Below are 25115 nucleotides of genomic sequence, written 5' to 3'. Positions count from 1 at the left end.
CTTCAGGGGTGAAATTACATGGAATTAAAAACTCTTGAAGGTGTTAGATTCAGAATATATGAATACTGCTTATGATAACAGTGGTAAGGTCCCCAGCACTGTCTTTTGTTTTGACCATTATAAAAGGACAAAAAAAGATTAGTCGAGGGATATTACATAGGTGGAATATAAGGGCTCTTTAGTTTTAAGGAACATAAAGATTATGTATATATGTCTAGTTCTTTAAAAAATACACACACGCATGCATTGGCATTTCTCAAATCTAGCTACATTTCAGTTCATGTGGGCCCAGCTTTATTGGATTAATGCGTATTTTATATCTGTTTTGAGATGAGGATTAAAAAAATTCATTTCTGTATATATTACTGGTTAATTTTCTTCTGAGGCTTTTTTAAGAAAATATTTATTTATTTACTTTTTATTTTTGGCTGAGTCAGGTCTTAGTTGGGGCATCGGGGATCTTTCGTTGCGGCACCCGGGCTCTTCATTGAGGCACGCGAGCTCTTTGTTGCAGCACGTGGGCTTCTCTCTAGTCGTGTTGCGCGGGCTTGTCTGTAGCTGTGGCGCACAGGCTCCAGAGCATGCGGGCTCAGTAGTTGCAGCGCGGGGGCTCTCTAGTTGTGGTGCGCAGGCTCCAGAGCACGTGGGGTCTGTAGTTGCCGCACATGGGCTCTGTAATTGTGGGGCGCAGGCTTACTTGCCATGCGGCATGTGGGACCTTAGTTCCCCGGCCAGGGATTGACCCCACGTCCCCTGCATTGGAAGATGGATTCTTAACCACTGGACCGCCAGGGGGCTTTTTAATGGATAACTTATTCATAAAGACTATATTAATAATTTTATACCATCTTTTGCTAATTCATATGCTAGTAAATTATAGTTTTTCAGCTTACAAGTAGTCTAGCCAAATTCACTGATCTCTCGTCTCTTTCTCAATCATTAATCATCAATTTTTGTAGAATGTGCGCTATTTATTAAGTTTAGGGAGCTACTTAATTCCGTCTTCCCCTCATTTGGGGTAATGCATCTCTAAAGAAACAAAACAAAACCTCTGTCCTTGGTCTCTTTGCTGCCTTCCTTTCAAACTGTTTCAGTTAAATTAGTAGGATATAATGGTACAGAACTAAAAGGGCAAGATAAATATAGATAGGCTCATTTAGTTTATCTAGAATCAAATTGTTGCTAACTTGTTTAGTTTACTTTTTAATGTCAACTATTTATGTGTTCATGGGGCTGCATTGGGTAGACAGCATGTTTAACAAAACTTTTCCATTAAGATCTTTTGGAAATTAATTAATTTCCATTAAATCAATTTCAATTAAGTATGAAATTGATATGGGTGACGTTTTTCATAATTATTGTTTTAAAGAAATAACCTACTGAGTGAAATTTGTTCAGCTATTTTCTGCTATTTTTTAGGAGTGGCAGAATTCTATTCAGAAGAATGCAGGCCTTGCTTTTATTGAACTTGTCAACGAAGGAAGGTAATCTATTTTATATCCATGTATATTTTACTTTAAGATGTTATTGTTATTTTTGCCATTGGAACTGATATTTTTGGCACTATATTGTTTTTGCAGTCAGTGATATAGTCAGCTTAGATATTAATTATTATAAATACTTCAATATTTAATCATTTTGTTCTCTTCATGGTTATGTGCTTAATGATAAAGTCAGTTCTTTGTTTTTCAGTAAGTAAGCCTTTGGCAAAAGTACACTGATGATTCTGTTAGCAAATATAAGGAAAACTGATACTTATTTGGACTTCCTAGAAAATTCTATTATATTTGTAGAGCCAGTAAATAGACTAATATGGTCTATATTATCTCTCTTATGTCATGGCCTGGGCAAAATGGAAGAAGAATTCAAGGAAAGAATAGTCAGTAGTAGGAAAGAAAAGTGAAGTACAGAGATAGAAAGATACAAGGGAAAAATAGATTTAAGAAAGTGAGAGAATAAAAGGATAAGAATAAATTGAGGAAATGATGAGTGGACTACTTTGGGTCTGTTTCGTGGCAGTTGATTTTTTCTTTTTTTCAAAAATAAATTATTTATTTATTTATTTGGCTGTGTTGGGTCTTCGTTGCTGCCCGCGGGCTTTCTCTAGTTGTGGTTAGTGGGGGCTACTCTTTGTTGCAGTGTGCAGGCTTCTCATTGCGGTGGCTTCTCTTGTTGTGGAGCATGGGCTCTAGGCATGTGTGCTTCAGTAGTTGTGGCTCGCGGGCTCTAGAGCACAGGCTCAGTAGTTGTGGCACAAGGGCTTAGATGCTCCGCGGCATGTGGGATCTTCCCGGCCCAGGGCTCAAACCCGTGTCTCCTGCATTGGCAGGCGGATTCTTAACCACTGCGCTAAGAGGGAAGCCCGTGGCAGTTGAGTTTGGATTACTTGGACTGAAGACCCAGGGTATAGATTAAAAGGTGTGATTGGCTGCCATTGGAAATAGCATTCTGAACAAAATTATTGTTTAAGAATGTTTTATATACTGTTCTGTCTAGAGTTGAGAGACTGACACCATCACTATAGGAATAATTTGAACTAGTAACTAGGAATTTAGCCTCTGTCTCGTTAATGTTGTAGAAGAGGGTACTGTTAACTTTATTTTATATTAAATGCTACTAAAATTATTTTAATCAGTAAATAATTATAGGTGCTCACAGACTAGTGTTGAATACAAATAAATAAACCTGCAACTAATGCCATATGCTAAATTCTGTGCTAGAAATATTTACATATATGTCATTAAGGTAGGAATGTGAAAAAAGAGAAAGACTCCACAATTTAGTTCAGAAGAATTAGGTAGAACCTCCCCAGGGAAACATGATTCCTGAGATGTATTTTCAAGGATGAGTAAGGTTAGTAATGTAGACTTTGGAAAAGTGGGGATTATGGATAAATTGGAGGACATATGTATGAAAAGCATTCTGAATAGAGGGAATAGAATATCTGAAGATACTGTGATGTGGGAAGGTGTGTATGTACGTGTGTGAGTGTGTGTGCATGTGTATGTGTGTGAATTGTTGGAATAGAATTGGTTATCTGGACCATAAAAGGTCTAATATGGTGTATTTGGATTTTCATCTAAAGGCAATGGGAAACCTTGAAATGTCTTAAGAAAGTATTATCATTGTGATACTTGGGTTTTGGAAGGATAACTAGCAGTGATGTTTAGGATGGGTTGAAGGAGAGGAGACCTAACTGAAATCAAGAACAGTAATAAGGCTATTGCAGTGATCTATATGAGAAACAGAGCTAAATTGTAGTCTGGAGTCTGGAAAGTGTTGGGAAATCAATAAATATTTCTCAATGAGTGAATGACTAATAATTTAGTCTTACTTTTAGCAAAAATTTCAAAGTGCTTGTTCATCAAAAAAATAAATAGCTCTTTGGCTGAATTTCAACACTGAGGTATTAGATGCTTTTAAAGTTTATATTTAGAAAAAGAGTTAAGTCAGTGCTGTTGATCGAATATGTATTTGTTCTACTTAATGCAAAACACTGATTAACACTAGTTCTGTTTTTTAAGAGAAGTGGTTATAAAAGTCTATTTTGCAAATGAAGCAACTGACAAAGGATTAATCTCTAAAATTTACAAGCAGCTCATGCAGCTCAATATCAAAAAAACAAACAACCCAATCCAAAAATGGGCAGAAGACCTAAATAGACATTTCTCCAAAGATGTACAGATTGCCAACAAACACATGAAAGAATGCTCAACATCACTAATCATTAGAGAAATGCAAATCAATATTACAATGAGGTATCACCTCACACCGGTCAGAATGGCCATCATCAAAAAATCTACAAACAATAAATGCTGGAGAGTGTGTGGAGAAAAGGGAACCCTCATACACTGTTGGTGGGAATGTAAATTGATACAGCCACTATGAAGAACAGTATGGAGGTTCCTTAAAAAACTAAAAATAGAACTACCATATGACCCAGCAATCCCACTACTGGGCATATACCCTGAGAAAACCATAATTCAAAAAAAGTCATAAAAAAAAAGAAAAAAAAAAAGTCATGTACCACAATGTTCATTGCAGCTCTATTTACAATAGCCAGGACATGGAAGCAACCTAAGTGTCCATCAACAGATGAATGGATAAAGAAGATGTGGCACATATATACAATGGAATATTACTCAGCCATAAAAAGAAACAAAATTGAGTTATTTGTAGTGAGGTGGATGGACCTAGAGTCTGTCATACAGAGTGAAGTAAGTCAGAAAGAGAAAAACAAATACCGTATGGTAACACATATATATGGAATCTAAAAAAAAAAAAAAAGGTCATGAAGAACCTAGGGGCAAGATGGGAATAAAGACGCAGACTTACTAGAGAATGGACTTGAGGACATGGGGTGGGGGAAGGGTAAGCTGGGACAAAGTGGGAGAGTGGTAGTGTAAATATGGACATATGTACACTACCAAATGTAAAATAGATAGCTAGTGGGGAGCAGTCACATAGCACAGGGAGATCAGCTGGGTGCTTTGTGACCAGCTAGAAGGTTGGGATATGGAGGGTGGGAGGAAGGGAGACGCGAGAGGGAAGAGATATGGGGATATATGTATATATATAGCTGATTCACTTTGTTATAAAGTAGAAACTAACACACCATTGTAAAGCAATTATACTCCAATAAAGATGTTAAAAATAAAATAAAATAAAATAAAATAAACAAATGAATTTATAAGCTGAAAAAAAAGTCTATTTTGTTTAGGTTCTACTAAGTAAATGCCCTCAATTATGCAAGTTAGTGTTACATTTAGTAGATAAGGCAACATGCTCTTGTGATTATTAGTTTTAGCTTTGAAGTTAGCCTTGGGTTCAAGTTTCAGCTTTGATATATGGGAAGTACTTTTACTTCTGTGAGCATCCGTTTCCTCATCTATTCATTCAGCCAATATTTATTATGCACTGACTGTGTACCTTGACTTGTCCTTGATTCTGGGGATACAGCAATAAACAAAACAGATAAAGATTCTTTTTTTTGTAGATCTTACATTTGAACAGTCATTGGCAGACTATGAACAATAAACAAAATAAGTAATGGATTATATATGAAAGGTGGTAAGTTCTTTGGAAAAAGATAATGTGAAGCAGGTTGAGGGAAATGGTGATTTTTAAAGGAAATATAAAGGTTTGATATGGTTTGTAGTTTAAATAGAGTGGTTATATTAGAGATCACTGAGCAAGTGACATGTAAGCAAGCACTTGAATGATGTGAAGGAGTTAAACATAGGGGCATGTAGGGGGAAAGCATTCCAGTCCTAGGGAACAGCCAGTAAACAGATGAAAGCTTCCCTGGCATATCTGAGGAATGAGGCCAGTATAGCAAGAACAAGTGATCAAAGTGGAGAGAAGTAAGAAATGAGGTCAGAGACATAGGGCAAGATTTGTGTAGAGCCTTTGCAATTCATTCTGCAGGAGATAACAATCATTGCAGTATTTTGAGTAGAGGAGGGAGACAATCTGCCTTATGTTTTAAAAAAGGCTGATTTATATAGGACTTTAAGGATAGAAGCAAAGAGATCAACTAGGGAACTACTGTAGTAATTCTAGTTAAACATGATGGTGTTTTGGACTAGGACAGCAGCAGTAGAGGAGGTAAGAAGTAGTAGGATTATGAATATATTTTGAAGGTAGAGCTGATAGGATTTACTAATGGATTGGATGTGGATTGTGAGACAAAGCTAGGAGTCAAGTATTACTCTTAAGATTTTTGACCTCTGCAGCTGAAAAGATGGTGTTTCTATCAACCAGACGGAAAAGGCTGTGGATAAAACAGTTATTGGGGAAGATCAGGAGTTCAGTTTTGGAAATACTGATTTTTATATCTCTAGTAGACATCCAGGTAGAGGTAGTTGTTAATTATTTCTCCAGACTAGAGATCTAAACTTGAGTGTTATAAGAATATAGATGATATTTAATGCCTTGAGATTAGATGAAATCATTAAGGTGGTAGGGTGATGACTGAGATTTTAACCACGGGCTCAGAAGTTGTTTCTGACTTGGTCAGGAGTAGTTTTGGGAGAGTGGTGTGGAAAAAGGCCTATTTGCAGTGAATTTAGAAAAGAAGAAGAGAATAAGAGAAGAGGAATTATAGAATATGTATAAACAGTTCTTTAGAGGAATTTTGCTGCAAAGGGGAGCAAAAATAAAATGCAGTGGGGGGAACAGAGTCAAGGGAAGTAGGGTTTTTAAAAAATGAGAACAAGAGAACAGTTTCATGGTAAGGAGTGGGGAAATTAATGTAGAAGAGATAGGTGAGAATTTCTGGAGTGATGTTTTTAAGTTGTTTTGCGAGTGGGTGAATTTGTATGCAAATGGGGGTTTGGCTTTAAAGTAGAGCATGGATGGGTCATTTACAGTAACCTGGGAAGGCATTTTATGTAGTTGCAGAGTCTGGGAGGTAAATATGGAAGTAGAGTTAGAGTTGGGTTTCAATGGGTTTAGGTTTTGCCAAGTGAATATGGGGGAGAGAAGGACAAGGGAGTCTCTTTGTGCTAGAGACTGATTGTAATCATTGACCACAGGATTATGATTATTAAGCTAGGTAAAGAGGAGAGTGACTGTAAAGAAAACGATAGGATGGATGGATTGGAGCTCTAAGGACTGTTAGAGTTGATAGTAATAGAATGAGTGAGCTATAAACATGAGAGGTAGTAGTTTAGAGAGTGGGGCGAGTAGAACCAAGGCCATTCAGTTATTGGAAATGATGAGGTCTGGCATATGACCATGCAATAAATGGCTGAGGTAGGGTGGAAGACAAGCTCGGAGAAGGAGAGGAGTTCAGGGAACTGTCAGACCAGGATCTCAGTCAGCTTGGAATCTCATGTTTGTAGACTGTATCGCTTACCATCCCTCCTCAGTGGTGTCTCTACATATCCCCAAATAAGTTCCATTTATTTCTCATTGCTTTTAGTTTTTGGATCACTGTCACTTTCTCCAACACTGTTCTTATAATAATTCCTGGTGCTTTTACCCATATTTTGGCATGTATCAGTATTTTGTTCCTTTTACTGATTAATAGTGTTCCATTGTACAGATATACCACATTTTGTTTATCCCTTCAGCAGTCAATGAACGTTTGGATTGCTTTCCGTTTTTGGCTATTATAAACAATGCTTCTGTGTGTGTTTGTGTACAAGGCTTTGTGTGGACATATGTTTTCACTTCTCTTGGGTAGATACCTAGGAGTACAATTGCTCAGTGGAATGGGAAGTCTGTGTTTAATTTTTTAAGAAACTGCCAAGCTATTTTCCTAGTTAGCCTAGTAGGTACCTTACTCTGGTTTTTGTTTGCATTTCCCTAATGGCTAATCCTGTTGAGTGTTTTCTCAGGTGCCTTCTTTGGGAAAATGTCTCTGTACATTTTTTGCCCATTTAAAAATTTCATTCACTGTATGAGTTCTGACTTTTAAACAGTAGTTTATATATCAGTATTTCTGGATATAAGTCTTTTGTCATAGACATGATTTGCAAACATTTTCTCTCAGTCTGTGACTTGTCCTTTCATTTTCATTGAAGAGCAAAAGTTTTTAATTTTGATAAAGTACAATTTACCTATTTTTTTCTTTTATGGATTATGACTTGTTGGCAAATTCAAGAAATCTTAGGTCAAAACAAGTGCTAGGGTTTTCTTTTTTTTTTTTTTTTCCTAGAAGTATTTTTTCATCCCTAGAAATTTTGTAGTTTTAGCCTCTACATTTAGGTCTGTGATTCATTTTGAGTTAATGTTTTTGTATGGTGTGAGATAAAAGTTTAGCTGTTTTGGATCTTCTACATAGATAGTCATGTCATCTCTGAACAGAGATATTCTTAGGTGTTCCTTACCAATCTGTATACCTTTTATTTCCTTTTCTTGTCTTCTTGCTTTAGCTAGGATTTCTGGTACGATGTTGAAAAGGAGTGATGAGAGCGGCATCCTTGCCTTGTACTGATCTTAATGGGAAAGTTTCCAGTTTCTCACCATTAGGTATGATGTTAGCTTTTGGATTTTTTTGTAGATATTCTTTGTCAAGTTGAGGAAGTTTCCTTCTATTCTTAGTTTACTGAGAGATTTTATCATGAATGGGCGTTGGATTTTGTCAAGTGCTTTTTTGGTATCTGTTGATATGATCATGTGATTTTTCTTTTTAGCTTGTTTATGTATGATGGAGTACATTAATTGACTTTGGAATGTTGAACCGACTCTGCATACCTGGGTTAATTCCTGCTTGGTCGTGGTATATAGTTCTTTTTATAGTTGTTGGATTTGGTTTTATTTGTTGATTTTTAGAAGTTACTTGCTTGGGCTTAATTTGCAGAATTTGTCTCTTTTGTGGTAAGGTGTTCTTAATATTGTTGCTTAGCTGTTTTAGAATTCTTCTTCTTCATTTTTTTTTTTTTTTGGTTTGGCTTTTAAGGGGTTACCCCTTTTTCTCCATAGCTTTGAGGTCAGTGAATGATTGATCAGAAGTCCTTCTGAAACCTTTGACCGTGTATGGCTGGTAGATCTGCGTTTGGTTTTGATGGACACATTTAAACTTGAAGTAGTTTTCATCTAGCTTTTACTCCTTGTTGATCTTTTTTCGAGTCTGCCCTGTATCTGCTCAGGGACCCAGATAGCCATGTGTGAAATTCTTATTAAGCTAGTTTATTTCCAGGATCTCCCTCTCTAATTTCTGGTTTGTCCTCTGGTCTCCTGCTCACCCTAACTTCAAATGTAATCTCACTCTAGGAGAGCTATATGTTTTTCCAGTTTTCGGCTTGGCATGCATTTTCTTCATTTTCTGTCCTCTCTTTCAAATCAAGTCGGCCACCTCTGGCAGTGAAGTTGCTGGCTTCCATAAGCAGCCAGAGACCGATGGAACTACCACACCTATGGTGTCTGGGTGGGGAATTCCCAGAAAAGATTGCCACAGACTTTGTTTGTTCTTACTTAGTGTTTAGCACAGTTTTGTGAATAAAATTATTATGGATTTTGTTGTTTGCTTTTGGTCAGTTTTCAGAACACTGAAATGATTGTTATTCTTCAGTTCTATACTTGTTTTTCTGGGAAAGGATTTGTTGGACTCTTTATTTCACCATAGCTGGAAGATCTACCCCCAGATCTTTCCATGTCTGTTTCATTATGGTTTAAGTCCCAGTTCAGATGTCACCTTGTCAGAGAAGTCTTCCCTGAAACCTGTTGCCCAGGTTATTTTTACCTCATTTCTTAAAATTTTTTCCCCATATCTTTTATTCTTTCCCCATGTTTGTCTTTATTGTCTGTCTCCTCCTGTACAGTATATGTTTAGTGAGGGCAGTCCCTCTGTCTCTCGCTTGTTGTTATATCCCTGGCTCCTAGAGAAGTGCCTTGCAAAACCAGTAGATATTTGTGTTTAATTGATACGATACTTTCTCTAAGTACATTGTTTTTATAGTTTTTATTTCAATTATTTATATTTTTCATGTAAATAACATCCTTTCTCAAACAGAAATTTGCTTTATACAGATAATCTTGACAATAGTCAAGTGATATTTCTTTGAAGCTTATTACCAAAAGAAAAGAAAATACATATACATATAATAAATATTTTACATTAAAATTTTCTCTGTCTTGTGAAGAAATAAATTTCATGTTATTCTCAAATATTTTATCCAGAACAGCTGATTCTTATTATTTCTTATTGGAGAAAGAATTATTTGAATAACTTATTTGTTTTTATATCACATGTAATTGTAGGTTTTATAATAACTTTTTCCTGATTTCTTATCTATGTTTATCTTACTCTGTTTGGATTTGTTTGCCTCCTGTCATTAGAAACTGTCTTCTTTACCTTAGTGCTTAGCCTATAGAAAGTACTTTAGCCTTTGTCTTTTAAGCAAATGTTACAAAGAAACAGTGGTATAAAGAGAACTAACATTCTTTAGTGAAATAGTGGAGGTAATATTTGAAATTTTTATTCTCTCGTTCTTTAGAGAGTAGAATATATTTTAAAGGGACAATTTAGAGATTTATTTTTCTAAAATCAGTAGGTTTGACTTTACTTCTATAAATATTTAATACATTGAGGTTAAATGAGTTTACATAGCAATGGATGTATTTGTGTAGCAGTGTTCAACTACTGGACTTAATCCCAGGGGCAGGAAGAATAAGTAATAAGGGTTTTCTTTTCACTGCAGAGACCAACCTTTTGTTTTCTTTTTATGTAAGTCTGACCTGCCTTGACCCCATTTATAGAGTAGCTGCCATAAATTTGGTCCTTGATTAATGTTTTATTAGTGTAAATAACATGTAGACCTTTACAGACTGAGAGAGACTACAGCATAGGGTTTATCAGATTTGATGGGTATCATTAGCAAATCAATTAACTTAGGTCGGACATAAGTAATTGTTGTTTGGTAGAAATGTTTCTCTTAACTTACCTGTTTAATTGATTAGATACTTTCTCTGTAAATACATTGTTTTGATAGTTTTGAGATGAATTATTTGTATTTTTCTTGTAAACAACACAACATTCCATTTTAAACAGATTTTTTATAGAAATAGAATAATCAGTAATCACTGACATAATCAAGTTATGTTTCTTTGACAATTTCTACCAAGACAAAGTAAAATATATAAACATTAATAAAAGATATAAATTAAAAAAAATTAAATATCCACATTTTGTGAGTAGTAACATTCTTTCATCATTGGTGTATCACTTTGTTATTTCTGGATCATAATTTTTGTTTATGGATATTTTGTGGTATATTGAATCATCATCATCAATTGACTTTTCAAATATGCAAATAATTGATCTAAAAGTGTTTTATTTGTTCTGAAAGACACAGGTTTCTTTAAACAGTTTTAAATTCTTTAAAGAATATTAAAGCATTCTTTTAGAATGTTCTGTGATGCTGTGGCACCACATTAATAGGGAATAGGAAAATCTGTTCTAAATTCAGGCATGGTAGGTAACATTATTATGTATATAGGGCTTCAGTTGATTTATTTGTGTACTCGATTTCATTTTATGTTAGTTGCTTTTTCTTTCACCTTAAGATATATTTAATTGAAAAATGAATTTAATTAAACTAATTCCAGTAGAACTGTTGCTTATATATTTAAATTAAATTCTTTATCAGTGAACCTAAAAAGTCTTTTCTCATTTGGATAAAGGGGTTTAGATTTCATATTTTGCCTTTCTTCTTATTCCTATTATCTCTTAATGGTTTTATTGATCTCTCTTCTAAAAATTTTAGTATCTCAATATGGGTGTTAGTTTTGCCAGCAGAAATAGATCCAACTGCTAGGTAGCCTTCTTTCTTCCTGCCAGCCTGCCTGCCATCCATCCAACAAATATTTTTTCGAGTATTTTAAGCCCCTGATGTTGTTCTCGGCAGTTTTGATCAAGGTAGCTGCTCTGTGAGCATTACTAAGTCTTATAACTTCACTTGTTTGACTTGTGTTAGAAGGAACAATGTAATGGATAAATATTGATTATCTTGCACATTCTATATATTTAGGTGGTACTGTTTTTGTTTTTATACTCTGAGATTCTGAAAAATCAGTGCAGATTCCCTATAAGTAAAATTTTTATAGCTTAAAATGTCAAGGGATCCTGTCTTTGTTAAGCAAATTTTTAATTTGTCTCCTCATTTATAAAGTTGAAAAGAGACATGATTCCATTGGCCAATCAAAGTTTTAAAATTTTTGATGGTAAAAATCAGGAAAGTAGTAGACTGTGGAACCTAGTTTAAAAGAATAATATCTGTTAAAATTTTTGAGATATAAATTCGCATTTTGAATTATAATATTTTAAATAGATAAGTGATTATAAAATGACCTATATTTAAAGTATTGGGTTTTGTTTATTAAAAATACATTTTGAGAACTTCTGTAGCCTCCTAGGATTTTATTCTTAAATTTCCTCCTAGGACTCTTTCCTTTTCACTGGACTTGAAAAGCACAGAAAGGGCAGATTATCCCATATACTGTTGGACACTTTGCTTAATTATCCCCTGGGGATGGTCAGTATCTGCTTATTACAGCAATAATTCAGACTTGTATCCAAATATGTAAATAACCTCATAAAAGACGTAATGTTTCTAGTACTAATACACTTGTCTGTCTCTTCAGAATTCAACTGCTTAGATTGCAGTTGTGCTTTCTGAACATTTATTTAGTAGCTCCAGCATTTTCTTTCACTCCAAGAGTCATAGATTCCTAATAAATATGTATTGAATAAGTTAGGAGAAGACTGAATGGAAGGGAAGGCAAAGAGGGAGAAGGGAGGACGGGAGAGAGGGCAAAAACACATTTCATTTTATTCTGACCCACTTGGCTATTATTTGGGTTATATTTTGGTAAAAGACCAAGGTATTTGTTGCACTTACATAAACAGTGTAGCTAAGATACGTTCTTATCTGAGCCAACCAAAGATATAGTCTGAATCAAAGTAATCTCTTGGAAACTCGGGAGTGTTTCTTAAAGAGCCATATGCTTTCCAGTTAAATTTTAAAATTATATGTGTAGTAAGATTCCAATTAAATATTATGAACAGTTGTTTGGATATGATCTTATTTTTGGGGTAGAGTAAGAGGTGATTGTTTCAAAGATTTGTTGAGAGGAGGCTTTCATCTCCATTTACTCTAGATTAAATTGATGTAGAAATTTGTGTGGAGTGTTTAGAAAGAGGTATGTGCTGTTCTTTCCTCTTGAAGATTAGGTTATTTAAATTACTGTTTATTACTTTTGAAAGTTTAATGGCTTATTAAAGAGGACTAGAATTTTCTCCCCTTAATTAGGATACACACATTTTTCTTATTTCATTTCTTCATGTGTTTTGGTTTAAAACAGTCATATGGTCAAATTATTTTTCACTTTTAATTTTCCAGCTTGATCTCAGTTTTCTGTGGTTACTTTTTAGGCTTGTTTTGTTGTGATCAATGTAAAATAATGGTGCTGCATTTAAATTATGTTTTTCACTCCCTAAAAATGCTAAATTGCACTAGGTTTAAGGGCTTTATGTGTTTGGCATTGCAGTTGACCATTCTCAGCAAGGATAAGTATATAATTTTCAGAAAATGTGGTGTGGATTCAGAATGCCTGTAGAATATGCTTGTGTTTGTAGAGAAGTTTCATAACCTTATGCATTATTAAAAACTACAATGGTTTATATATAAATGGAATCATTTACTATATTAAATGAAAATGAGTATAGAAAAAGAGGCAAATTAGGGGTGGGAGAAAAAGAAAAGACAGCTAAACTTTGAGAAGAATTAAATGAAAATAAGATGAAGACAGAGTCAGTTCACTTCATTCGTTTAGAAAATATTTATGAATGCCTGCTATATGCTGTTCTGGGGGTTCAGCAGTGGATACAGTAGACATTCCCACCCTCTTATAGAGTATTTTAATTGGCATAGATAGACGATAAAGAAATTAAAAACTTCATATTAGGTCAGAAAGTGATAAGTGCAATGAGAAGGTTAAAACATTCGAATTAAAGAGAATAGGTACAGTGTGGTGCAAGGGATGTTGCAATTTTTTTTTTTCTTTCAGTTTTCAAGTTTTATTTTTATTTAAAATTTTGGTCATAAAAGGTTCCTATTAAGTTTTTTAAACAATATTTAAATTAGGAAGTGAAAAGTCTTCTGTTTTCCCTATACTATAGTTGGTTATTATATATTCTGGCAGAACTTCTTCCACGTGTTAAGATTTTTCTTTTGTTTTCCTTTGTTGCTTTTTTTTTTAACATCTTTATTGGAGTATAATTGCTTTACAATAGTGTGTTAGTTTCCTCTTTATAACAAAGTGAATTAGCTGTACGTATACATATATCCCCATGTCCCCTCCCTCTTGCGTCTCCCTCCCACCCTCCCTATCCCACCCCTCTAGGTGGACACAAAGCACCGATCTGATCTCCCTGTGCTATGCGGCTGCTTCCCACTAGCTATCTGTTTTACATTTGCTAGTGTATGTATGTCCATGCCACTCTCTCACTTCGTCTCAGCTTACCCTTCCCCCTCCCCGTGGCCTCAAGTCCATTCTCTACATCTGCATCTCTATTCCTGTCCTGCCCCTAGGTTTTTCAGAACCATTTTTTTTTTTTTTTAGATTCCATATATATGTGTTAGCATACAGTATTTGTTTTTGTCTTTCTGACTTACTTCACTCTCTATGACAGACTCTAGGTCCATCCACCTCACTACAAATAACTCAATTTCGTTTCTTTTTGCGGCTGAGTAATATTCCATTGTATATATGTGCCACATCTTCTTTATCCATTCATCTGATGATGGACACTTAGGTTGCTTCCATGTCCTGGCTATTGTAAATAGAGCTGCAATGAACATAGTGGTACATGACTCTTTTTGAATTATGGTTTTCTCAGGGTATATGCCCAGTAGTGGGATTGCTGGGTCATATGGTAGTTCTATATTTAGTTTTTTAAGGAACCTCCATATTGTTCTCCATAGTGGTTGTATCAATTTATATTCCCACCAACAGTGCTAGAGGGTTCCCTTGTCTCCACACTCTCTCCAGCATTTGTTTGTAGACTTTTGATGATGGCCATTCTGACTGGTGTGAGGTGATACCTCATTGTAGTTTTGATTTGCATTTCTCTAATGATTAGTGATGTTCATCTTTTCATGTATTTGATGGCCACTTGTATGTCTTCTTTGGAGAAATGTCTATTTACGTCTTCTGCCCATTTTTGGATTGGGTTGTTTGTTTTTGTGGTATTGAGTTGCATGAGCTGCTTGTGTATTTTGGATATTAATCCTTTGTCTGTTGCTTCATTTGCAAATATTTTCTCCCATACAGAGGGTTGTCTTTTCATCTCGTTTATGGTTTCCTTTGCTGTGCAAAAGCTTTGAAGTTTCATTAGGTCCCATTAGTTTAGTTTTGTTTTTATTTCCATTTCTCTAGGAGGTGGGTTAAAAAGGATCTTGCTGTGATGTATGTCATAAAGTGTTCTGCCTATGTTTTCCTCTAAGAGTTTTATAGTGTCTGGCCTTACATTTAGGTCTTTAATCCATTTTGAGTTTATTTTTGGCTATGGTGTTAGGGAGTGTTCTAATTTTATTCTTTTACACGTAGCTGTCCAGTTTTCCCAGCACCACTTATTGAAGAGGCTGTCTTTTCTCCATTGTATAATCTTGCCTCCTTTATCAAAGATAAGTGACTATATGTGCATGGATTTATCTCTGGGCTTTCTATCCTGTTCCATATTTCTGTTTTTGTGCCAGTACCATACTGTCTTGATTACTGTAGTTTGTAGTATAGTTTGAAGTCAGGGAGCTTGATTCCTCCAGCTCCGTTTTTCTTTCTCAAGATTGCTTTGGCTATTCAGGGTCTTTTGTGTTTCCATACAAATTGTGAAATTTTTTGTTCTAGTTCTGTGAAAAATGCCATTGGTAGTTTGATAGGGATTGCATTGAATCTGTAGATTGCTTTGGGTAGTATAGTTATTTTCACAATGTTGATTCTTCCAATCCAAGAACATGGTATATCTCTCCATCTGTTTGTATCATCTTTAATTTCTTTCATCAGTGTCTTATAGTTTTCTGCATACAGGTCTTTTGTCTCCTTAGGTAGGTTTATTCCTAGATATTTTATTCTCTTTGTTACAATGGTAAATGGGAGTGTTTCCTTAATTTCTCTTTCAGATTTTTCATCATTGGTGTATAGGAATGCAAGAGATTTCTGTGCATTAATTTTGTATCCTGCTACTTTACGAAATTCATTGATTAGCTCTAGGAGTTTTTTGGTAGCACCTTTAGGATTCTCTGTGTATAGTATCATGTTAACTGCAAACAGTAACAGTTTTACTTCTTTTCCAACTTGGATTCTTCTTATGTCTTTTTCTTCTCTGATTGCTGTGGCTAAAACTTCCAAAACTATGTTGAAGAATAGTGGTGAGAGTGGGCAACCTTGTCTTGTTCCTGATCTTAGTGGAAATGGTTTCAGTTTTTCACCATTGAGAATGATGTTGGCTGTGGGTTTGTCATATATGGCCTTTATTATGTTGAGGTAAGTTCCCTCTATGCAGGTTTTTTTTTTATCATAAATGGGCGTTGAATTTTGTTAAAAGTTTTTTCTGTATCTATTGAGATCATCATATGGTTTTTCTCCTTCAGTTTGTTTATATGGTTTTTCACATTGATTTATTTTCGTATATTGAGGAATCCTTGCATTCCTGGGATAAACCCCACTTGATCATGATGTATGATCCTTTTAATGTTCTGTTGGATTTTGTTTGCTAGTATTTTGTTGAGGATTTTTGCATCTATGTTCGTCAGTGATATTGGCCTGTAGTTTTCCTTTTTTGTGACATCTTTGTCTGGTTTTGGTATCAAGGTCATGGTGGCCTCATAGAATGAGTTTGGGAGTGCTCCTCCCTCTGCTGTATTTTGAAGAGTTTGAGTAGCATAGGTGTTAGCTCTTCTCTTAATGTTTGATAGAGTTTGCCTGTGAATCCATCTGGTCCTGGGCTTCTGTTTGTTGGAATATTTTTAATCACAGTTTCAATTTCCGTGCTTGGGATTTGTCTGTTTATATTTTCTATTTCTCCCTGGTTCAGTCTCAGAAGGTTGTGCTTTTCTAAGAGTTTGTCCATTTCTTCCAGATTGTCCATTTTATTGGCATATAGTCGCTTGTAGTAATCTCTCATGATCCTTTGTATTTCTGCAGTGTCAGTTGCTACTTCTCCTTTTTCATTTTTAATTCTATTGATTTGAGTGTTCTCCCTTTGTTTCTTGATAAGTGTCGCTGATGGTTTTCTTTTTTTTTTTAATATCTTTATTGGAGTATATTTTTTTTACAATGGTTTGTTAGTTTCTGTTTTATAGCAAAGTGAATCAGCTATACATATATGTATATCCTCATATCTCCTCCCTCTTGCTTCTCCCTCCTACCCTCCCTATCCCACCCCTCTAGGTGGTCACAAAACACCAAGGTGACATTCCTGTGCTATGTGGCTGCTTCCCACTAGCTATTTATTTTACCTTTGGTAGTGTATATATGTCCATGCCACTCTCTTAATTCATCCCAGCTTACGCGTACCCCTCCCCATCTCCTCAAGTCCATTCTCTATGTCTGCATCTTTATTCCTGTGCTGCCCCTAAGTTCTTCAGATCCATTTTTTTTAAATTACATATACATGTGTTAGCATACGGAATTTGTTTTTCTCTTTCTGACTTACTTCACTCTGTGTGACAGACTCTAGGTCCATCCACCTCACTACAAATAACTCAGTATCGTTCCTTTTATGGCTGAGTAATATCCCATTGTATATATGTGCCACATCTTCTTTATCCATTCATCTGTCGGTGGACACTTAGGTTGCTTCCATGTCCTGGTGATTGTAAATAGTGCTGCAGTGATGGCTGATGGTTCGTCAATTTTGTTTATGTTCTCAAAGAAACAGCTTTTAGTTTTATTGATCTTTGCTGTCATTTCCTTCATTTCTTTTTCATTTATTTCTGATCTGATATTTCTGATTTCTTTCCTTCTGCTATCTTTGGATTTTTTTGTTCTTTCTCTAATTGCTTTAGGTGTAAGGTTAGGTTGTTTATTTGAGATGTTTCTTGTTTCTTGAAGTTGGCTTGTATTGCTATAAACTTCCATCTTAGAACTGCTTTTGCTGCATCCCATAGGTTTTGGGTCGTCATGTTTTCATTGTCATTTGTTTCTAGGTATTTTTTGATTTCCTCTAATTTCTTTAGTGATCTCTTGGTTATTTAGTAGTGTATTGTTTAGCCTCCATGTGTTTGTATTTTTTACAGATGTTTTTCTATAATTGATATCTAGTCTCATAGCATTGTGGTTGGAAAATATACTTGATATGATATCAATTTTCTTAAATTTACCAAGGCTTGATTTGTGACCCAGGATATGGTCTATCCTGGAGAATGTTCCAAGAGCACTTGAGAAGAAAGTGTATTCTGTTGCTTTTGGATAGAATGTCTTGTAAATATCAATTAAGTCCATCTTGTTTAATGTGTCATTTAAAGCTTGTGTTTCCTTATTTTCATTTTGGATGATCAGTCCATTGGTGAAAGTGGGGTGTTAAAGTCTCCTCCTATGATTGTGTTACTGTCGATTTCCCTTTTTATAGCTGTTAGTATTTGCCTTATATATTGAGGTGCTCCTATGTTGGGTGCAAAATATTTACAATTGTTATATCTTCTTCCTGGATTGGTCCCTTGATCATTATGTAGTGTCCTTCTTTGTCTCTTGTGATAGACTTTATTTTAAAGTCTATTTTGTCTGATATGAGAATTGCTACCCCAGCTTTCTTTTGATTTCCATTTGCATGGAATATCTTTTTCCACCTCCTCACTTTCAGTCTGTATGTGTCCCTAGGTCTGAAGTGGGTGTCTTGTAGACAGCGTATATACGGGTCTTGTTTTTGTATTCATTCAGCCAGTCTATGTCTTCTGGTTGGAGCATTTAAACCATTTACATTTAAGGTAATTATCGATATGTAAGTTCCTATTACCATTTTTTTAATTGATTTGGGTTTGTTATTGTAGGTCTTTTCCTTCTCTTGTGTTTCCTGCCTAGAGAAGTTCCTTTAGCATTTGTTGTAAAGCTGGTTTGGTGGTGCTGAATTCTCTTAGCTTTTGCTTGTCTTAAAGGTTTTAATTTCTCTGTCAAATCCGTATGAGATCCTTGCTGGGTCGAATAATCTTGGTTGTAGGTTTTCCCCTCTCATCACTTTAAATATGTCCCGTCACACCCTTCTGACTTGCAGAGTTTTTGCTGAAAGATCAGCTCTTAACCTTATGGGGATTCCCTTGTATGTTATTTGTTGCTTTTCCCTTGCTGCTTTTCATATTTTTTCTTTTTTTTTTTTGAATTTTATGTATTTTTTTATACGGCAGGTTAATAATTTTTCTTTGTATTTAATTTTTGAATGTTTGATTAATATGTGTCTTGATGTGTTTCTCCTTGGATTTATCCTGTATGGGACTTTCTGCACTTCCTAGACTTGGTTGACTATTTCCTTTCCCATATTAGGGTAGTTTTCAGCTATAATCTCTTCACATATTTTCTCAGTCCTGTTCTTTTTCTCTTCTTCTTCTGGGACCACTGTAATTCGACTGTTGGTGCGTTTAATGTTGTCCCAGAGGTCTCTGAGACTGTTCTCAATTCTTTTCATTCTTTTTTCTTTATTCGGCTGTGTGGTAGTTATTTCCACTATTTTATCTTCCAGGTCACTTATCCGCTCTTCTGCCTCAGTTATTCTGCTATTGATTCCTTCTAGAGAATTTTAAATTTCATTTATTGTGTTTTTCATCATTGTTTGTTTGCTATTTAGTTCTTCTAGGTCCTCTTTAAATGTTTCTTATATTTTCTCCATTCTATTTCCAAGGTTTTGGATCATCTTTACTATCATTCCTCTGAATTCTTTTTCAGGTAGACTGCCTATTTCCTCTTCATTTGCTTGTTCTGGTGGGTTTTTACCTTGCTGCTTCATCTGCTGTGTGTTTCTCTGTCTTCTTATTTTGCTTAACTTAGTGTGTTTGGGGTCTCCTTTTCACAGACTGCAGGTTTGTAGTTCCCGTTGTTTTTGGTGTCTGCCCCTAGTGGGTAAGGTTGGTTCAGTTGGTTGTGTAGGCTTCCTGGTAGAGGGGACTGGTGCCTGTGTTCTGGTGGATGATGCTGGATCTTGTCTGTCTGGTGGGTAGGACCACGTCCGGTGGTGTGTTTTGGGGTGTCTGTGAACTTAGTATGATTTTAGGCAGCCTGTCTGCTAATGGGTGGGGTTGTGTTACTGTCTTGGTAGTTGTTTGGCTTGGGGTGTCCAGCACTGGAGCTTACTGATTGTTGAGTGGAGCTGTGTCTTAGCGTTGAGACAGAGATCTCTGCGAGAGCTCTCGCCAGTTGATATTACGTGGGGCCGGGAGGTCTCTGGTGGTCCAGTGTCCTGAACTCAGCTCTCCCACCTCAGAGGCTCAGGCATGACACCCAGCCAGAACACCATGACTTTGTCAGCCACACGGCTTTGTTTGAACCCTTCAATAACAGTGGTTTAGATCACTGAATTGAGGCTCTTTCAGATGTAAAGGGGATTACCTGGTGCTGCTCCGGCCCTCCTTGGACCCGGATTCCGGCCGTGGTGTGTGAGCTTCTTTCCTCCTCCGCTGCTTTCCCGGTTGTGTATGTTGCAGTTTTAAATAAGGTGGTCAAGGTGGAATCTAAAAGAGTGTTTTCCTGTGAAATGATATGCAAATGCAACTAGCAGTGGCGACAAAGGCAGTTACAGGAAAATAGAAGATGGTAGATATTTTGTAACAGAGAAATCCTAAAGTGGATTCCAATTGGGGAGTAAGCAGAGTGGTTTCCCTTGTTTTTGCTGTTTTATATAAGACTGTCTTCTCTCCCAGTTTATATACATTGAGAATAAATATTTCATAGTCCTAAGAACTTGTTTCGTCTAGAACATGCCACCTTGCCAACAGCCCATCTGCTTCTTTGTAGCCTCTCTACTACCATGAATTATTGTTTTGAAATGCTCAACTAGGGATTTCTGTACAAAATACGTTTGGAAAAGTAGATTCATATCAGGCTATGACATTTATGTTAAATTTGAAACTTATATTAAGTTACTGAGTTCTTACATTTTCAGGAGAAATAATTTGTTCTTTCCATCCCAGTTGTAGTAAAGTGTATTGATATATTATAGTTCTCCTGATAAAGGTTATTAGCCTCCAGAAGTAGGTACCACCTGGACTATTTCTAAACTGAGAAAGGTCTAGATTGGCTTTAAATACGTATGAAGCCTGTTAAAGAATACTGAAAAGTTTATTTAAAAATACTCTTTAGTTAGTGATCAGTCTGCTCTTTCTCAGACTTCAGGCTTGTGTATTCTATGATGTTAGACCCTTTGTGTCTCTTACTCAAAGTTGTTACTGAGGGCTTTACCTCAGAAAGGAGCAGAGAGGTATCAATTAAAGGATTTTTGTGATACTGATTTATTGGCTATCGTGTGTGTGTGTGTGTGTGTGTGTGTGTGTGTGTGTGTGTGTGTGTGATGTGAGCAAAGAGGTAGTTACACGGAGAGTTATGTAATACTTCTACAATGTAAGAATAAAGAATATGTTGATAAATGAAATATAGTCTGAGAAGTGAGGTTTTATTAGTTGTGATAATACTGAAGGAAGACTTTGGAAACAACTTTTTCCTCTCAGACTTGGTTTGTGTCAGTTCTCTGTAGTTAATTCGAAAGTAATTACAATGTTAGAGAGATTGCCAATTCAGACACATTGCTTCCATATTCTCAGTTGTTAGGGTGCAGAAAAGTGGTAACTTTCCTTTCCCATCAATGGTAAAGACGTTTAGTAGAGAAAATCTGACAGTTGCTGCTAATGGGGGTCACAGAAAGCCCAGGAAACAGAGCATAATATTGGAAAACTCTTGGTGAAAATGTGCATATGTGCTTACCCAAGGTCTAGACTAGTATAATCAGATGTGGACAATGGGCTGTAATGTAGTTATGGGAGCTGGTTGTCATCATTACTGTTATTTATTGAGCTGCTAGCATGAATCTTTCCTAGTTGGTCACTTGATAGGGCTGTTTGTTTCCTAGGGCTGACACAAGCACTTTTTATTCCTCCTTGTGCTGTAGGTATAAATTATACATAGTTTTTCTTCTTAATAATAAAATATGTGAATCATTTTGTGCTCTGCATTTAGAGATTTAATTTACTAAATAGTAAGCCTACTATTTTGAGACTGCTTATTATAATTAAAAATTTAACTCACCTGTAATTCTTTGTTGGTTAGAATAGTTTTTACAACTGTTAGATAACATTACAGTTGCTAAATACTGTATAATTTGTATATTTGAGAAAATATGCACATAGATGGAAAATATTGGCCCCTTAGAAAAGCAACAATTCTTTATTCATTTAGATATCTTATTACTTATTTTGTGAAGTCATTTCTATATTTTCCATAATAAAAGGAAAAGTCATATTTATGTGTCCAATTTAAAATAAATGGGAGGCATGTAGTGAGGGCCTTCTGAAATATTGGATTTTAAAATCATTTTTTAAATTATGAAGGAGAAATATTTATGCTTCCTTTTTTCTTTGGAAGTAATATTAAATACTTTATATACATTCTAATCAAATTTTAAAATATTCTTTTAAATAAATAAGGTTAGACAGTAATATTTTGTATTATGTAGTGAAAAATTTTCAAACTTATATTTCTGACATAGTTGTTTAATCTAAAATCTCTAGAGTTTTACTTTAAATTACCTAGATACATTTAGATACTTGAGAATCTTTAAAGCATTGTCACAAACTATCCATTTATCAAATAATGATTGAGTACAGCAGGGGTCCCAAACTGGTCCGCAGCCTGTTAAGAACTGGGCCACACAGCAGGAGGTGAGTGGCGTAAGGGTGAGCGAAGCTACATCTGCCGCTGCCCATCGCCCCCCATCGCTCCCCATTGCTCGCATTACCGCCTGAACCATTGGTAGCATTACTGCCTGAACCATCGCTTGCATCCTCTCCATCGCTTGCATTACTGCCTGATCCATCGCTTGTAGTACCACCTGAACTATCACACCCCCCATCCCCACCCCCCATGGAAAAATTGTCTTCCACGAAACCGGTCTCTGGTGCTAAAAAGGTTGCAGACTGCTGGAGTACAGTTTACCTGACCAGTACCTCTTAGGTACTATGGTTGATTAAAAAAGAAGAATAGGTAAAAGATGTGCTTCCTTAATCACTTATGGTATGATACGGAAGATAGAGTAATATAGGTAGCAATTGAATGGAATTTTTATGATACTGTGTAAACAAGTAAAATATCTGCTATGTATATAATAAGCATTAGGTATAAGTTGGCATAAAATAAAGGCCTTTATAGAATTGTGGAATATTCCTTAGAGGGAAAGAAGATTCAGTTGGATCTTATGGAAATTAAGACTTTGGATATAAAGAAAGGACAAAAAATAAATTGCGGGTGGTTTTGGCACTCATTTTCCATCATTCATTTAGTACTTATTTATTGATTGTAGTCTACCTGTCAGGCACTGGTCTGGAGACAGAAGATGTAGCTGTGAATAAGACTCTCCTGACATAGAGGAGAGGACAAATAATAAAGAAATGAATGAACAAATAAAATAATTCAGATAGTAATAAATGCTTACAAGAAAATAATACAGGAAAAGGTTATGAGAGTGAAGAGGGGAGAGTTTATAGGGAAGCCAATATAGCATGTCTAGAGGAGATTTGTGAAGAACTGACACTTGATTTGAATGAAGAGAAGTAGCCAAACAGTTTGAGATCTAGGTCACAACATTTTAAGGTGAGGAAATATCAAGAACAAAGGCCTTGAGGAGGGAATGATGTTTGTGAATTATTGAAACAAATAAAAGGCCTGAGTGGCTGGAGCAAAAAAGGAGACAGTGAGGTTTGGAAATGTCAAAAGTATCCATGTTTCTGATCACATAGGTCCTTGTAGGCTGTGGTCAGAAATTCGGTTTTAATTTTCTTTGGTAAGAATATGTTGCAGAGTTTTAAGCAGAGGAGTGGCATGATGTGACTTAGGGTTTTATGTTTCATTTTTGATGGTGACATTTAAGTGTTTATTTTTTAGGTTTTAGTTTACATATTTTTAACTGTGGTAAAATATACATGATATAAAACTTAACCACTTTAACCATTTTAAAGTGTACACTTCCGTAGCATTAAGTACCTTCACTTTTACATGCACAGCCATTGTCAGCATCCATCTCCAGAACTCTTTTCATCTTACTATACTGAAACTCTATACCCATTCCTTCCTACCACTGGCAACCACTGTCGTACTTTCTGTCTTGATGAATTTGACTACTCTAGGCATCTCATATTAGTAGAATCATACAGTATTTGTCCTTCAGTGTCTGGCTTTTTTTCACTTAGCATAGTATCTTTAGGGTTGCATGTTGTAGCATATTCTGATATGTGCATGTTGTAGCACATATTAGAATTTCATTCCTTTTAAAGGCTGAGTAATATTCCATCATATGTATATACTGCATTTTACTTATCGTTTCACCCATTGATGGACACTGAGTTGCTTCCACCTTTCAGTTTTTGTGAGTAATGCTGCTAGTCCCTGCTTTGGATTCTTTGCCTGTATACCTGGACGTGGAGTTGCTGGTCGTATGACACATGTATGATTCATATGAGATACGGATCATATTTTAATTTTTTTAATTAAATATGAAGAACTGCCATACTGCTTTCCTTAGTGGCTGCACAATTTTACATTCCCACCCACAGTGCACAAGGGTTTCAATTTCTCCATATCCTTGCCAACATTAATTTTCTGAGTTTTTTTTGATAGTAACCATCCTAGTGAGTGTGAGGTAGTATTTCATTGTGGTTTTCATTTGGCATTTCTGTAATGATTAGTGATGTTTAGCCTCTTTTCTTGTGTTATTAACTATTTTATATCTTCTCTAGAGAAATAACTATTCAGTAGTTTGCCTAGTTTTGAATTGAGTTATTTATTTTTTATTGTTGTTGAGTTGTGGGAGTTTTTTATATATTTTGGATATTAACCCCTTATCAGGTATATGATTTACAAATATTTTCTCCCATGCTGTAGATTGCCTTTTTACTTGTTGATTATGTCCTTTGATGCATAGAAGTTTTAAATTGTGATGTAGTTTAATTAATTTTTTTCTTTTGTTGCCTGTGCTCTTGGTGTCATATCCAAGAAATCATTGCCAAATCAGAGGTTATGAAGCTTTTCGCCTATGTTTTCTTCTAAGAGTTTTATATTTGTAGGTATTATATTTAGATCTTTAATCCATTTGAGTCAATTTTTATACATGGTCTAAGATAAAGGTCCAACATCATTCTTTTGCATGTGGGTATGCACTTTTCTGTACACCATGAGCTATGTTTTTAAAAGAATGAATGAATTGTGGTGAATTCCCTGGCGGTTCAGTGGTTAGGACTCCACGCTTTCACTGCCGAGGGCCCAAGTTCAATCTCTGGTTAGGGAACTAAAATCCTGCAAGCCACACAGTGTGGCCAAAAAGGGGGAAAAAAATAAAAAAATAAAAAAAGAATGAATTGTGATAGGGTCAGGGTATGGGGCAAGAATGGAAGCAGATATATCAATGAAGATACTACTGAAAT

At 35.5% G+C, this 25115-nt stretch overlaps 1 protein-coding gene across 4 annotated transcripts in view; it reads left to right on the top strand.

Annotated features, from left to right (window-relative positions):
- Window positions 1-25115, top strand: part of LRBA (LPS responsive beige-like anchor protein) — a 745100-nt gene that overhangs the window by 247756 nt on the left and 472229 nt on the right. For all 4 annotated transcript variants that reach the window (XM_036852028.1, XM_036852030.1, XM_036852029.1 and 1 more), the window contains exon 35: window positions 1420-1484. In XM_036852028.1, the coding sequence (XP_036707923.1) occupies window positions 1420-1484 (65 nt within the window). The remainder of the gene's footprint in view (window positions 1-1419; window positions 1485-25115) is intronic.

The sequence above is a fragment of the Balaenoptera musculus genome, chromosome 5 (assembly GCF_009873245.2).
Source record: "Balaenoptera musculus isolate JJ_BM4_2016_0621 chromosome 5, mBalMus1.pri.v3, whole genome shotgun sequence".
Classification (NCBI taxonomy): Eukaryota; Metazoa; Chordata; class Mammalia; order Artiodactyla; family Balaenopteridae; genus Balaenoptera; species Balaenoptera musculus.
The sequence above is the reverse complement of the archived record's forward strand: the minus strand, read 5'-3'. Positions and strand labels throughout refer to the sequence as shown.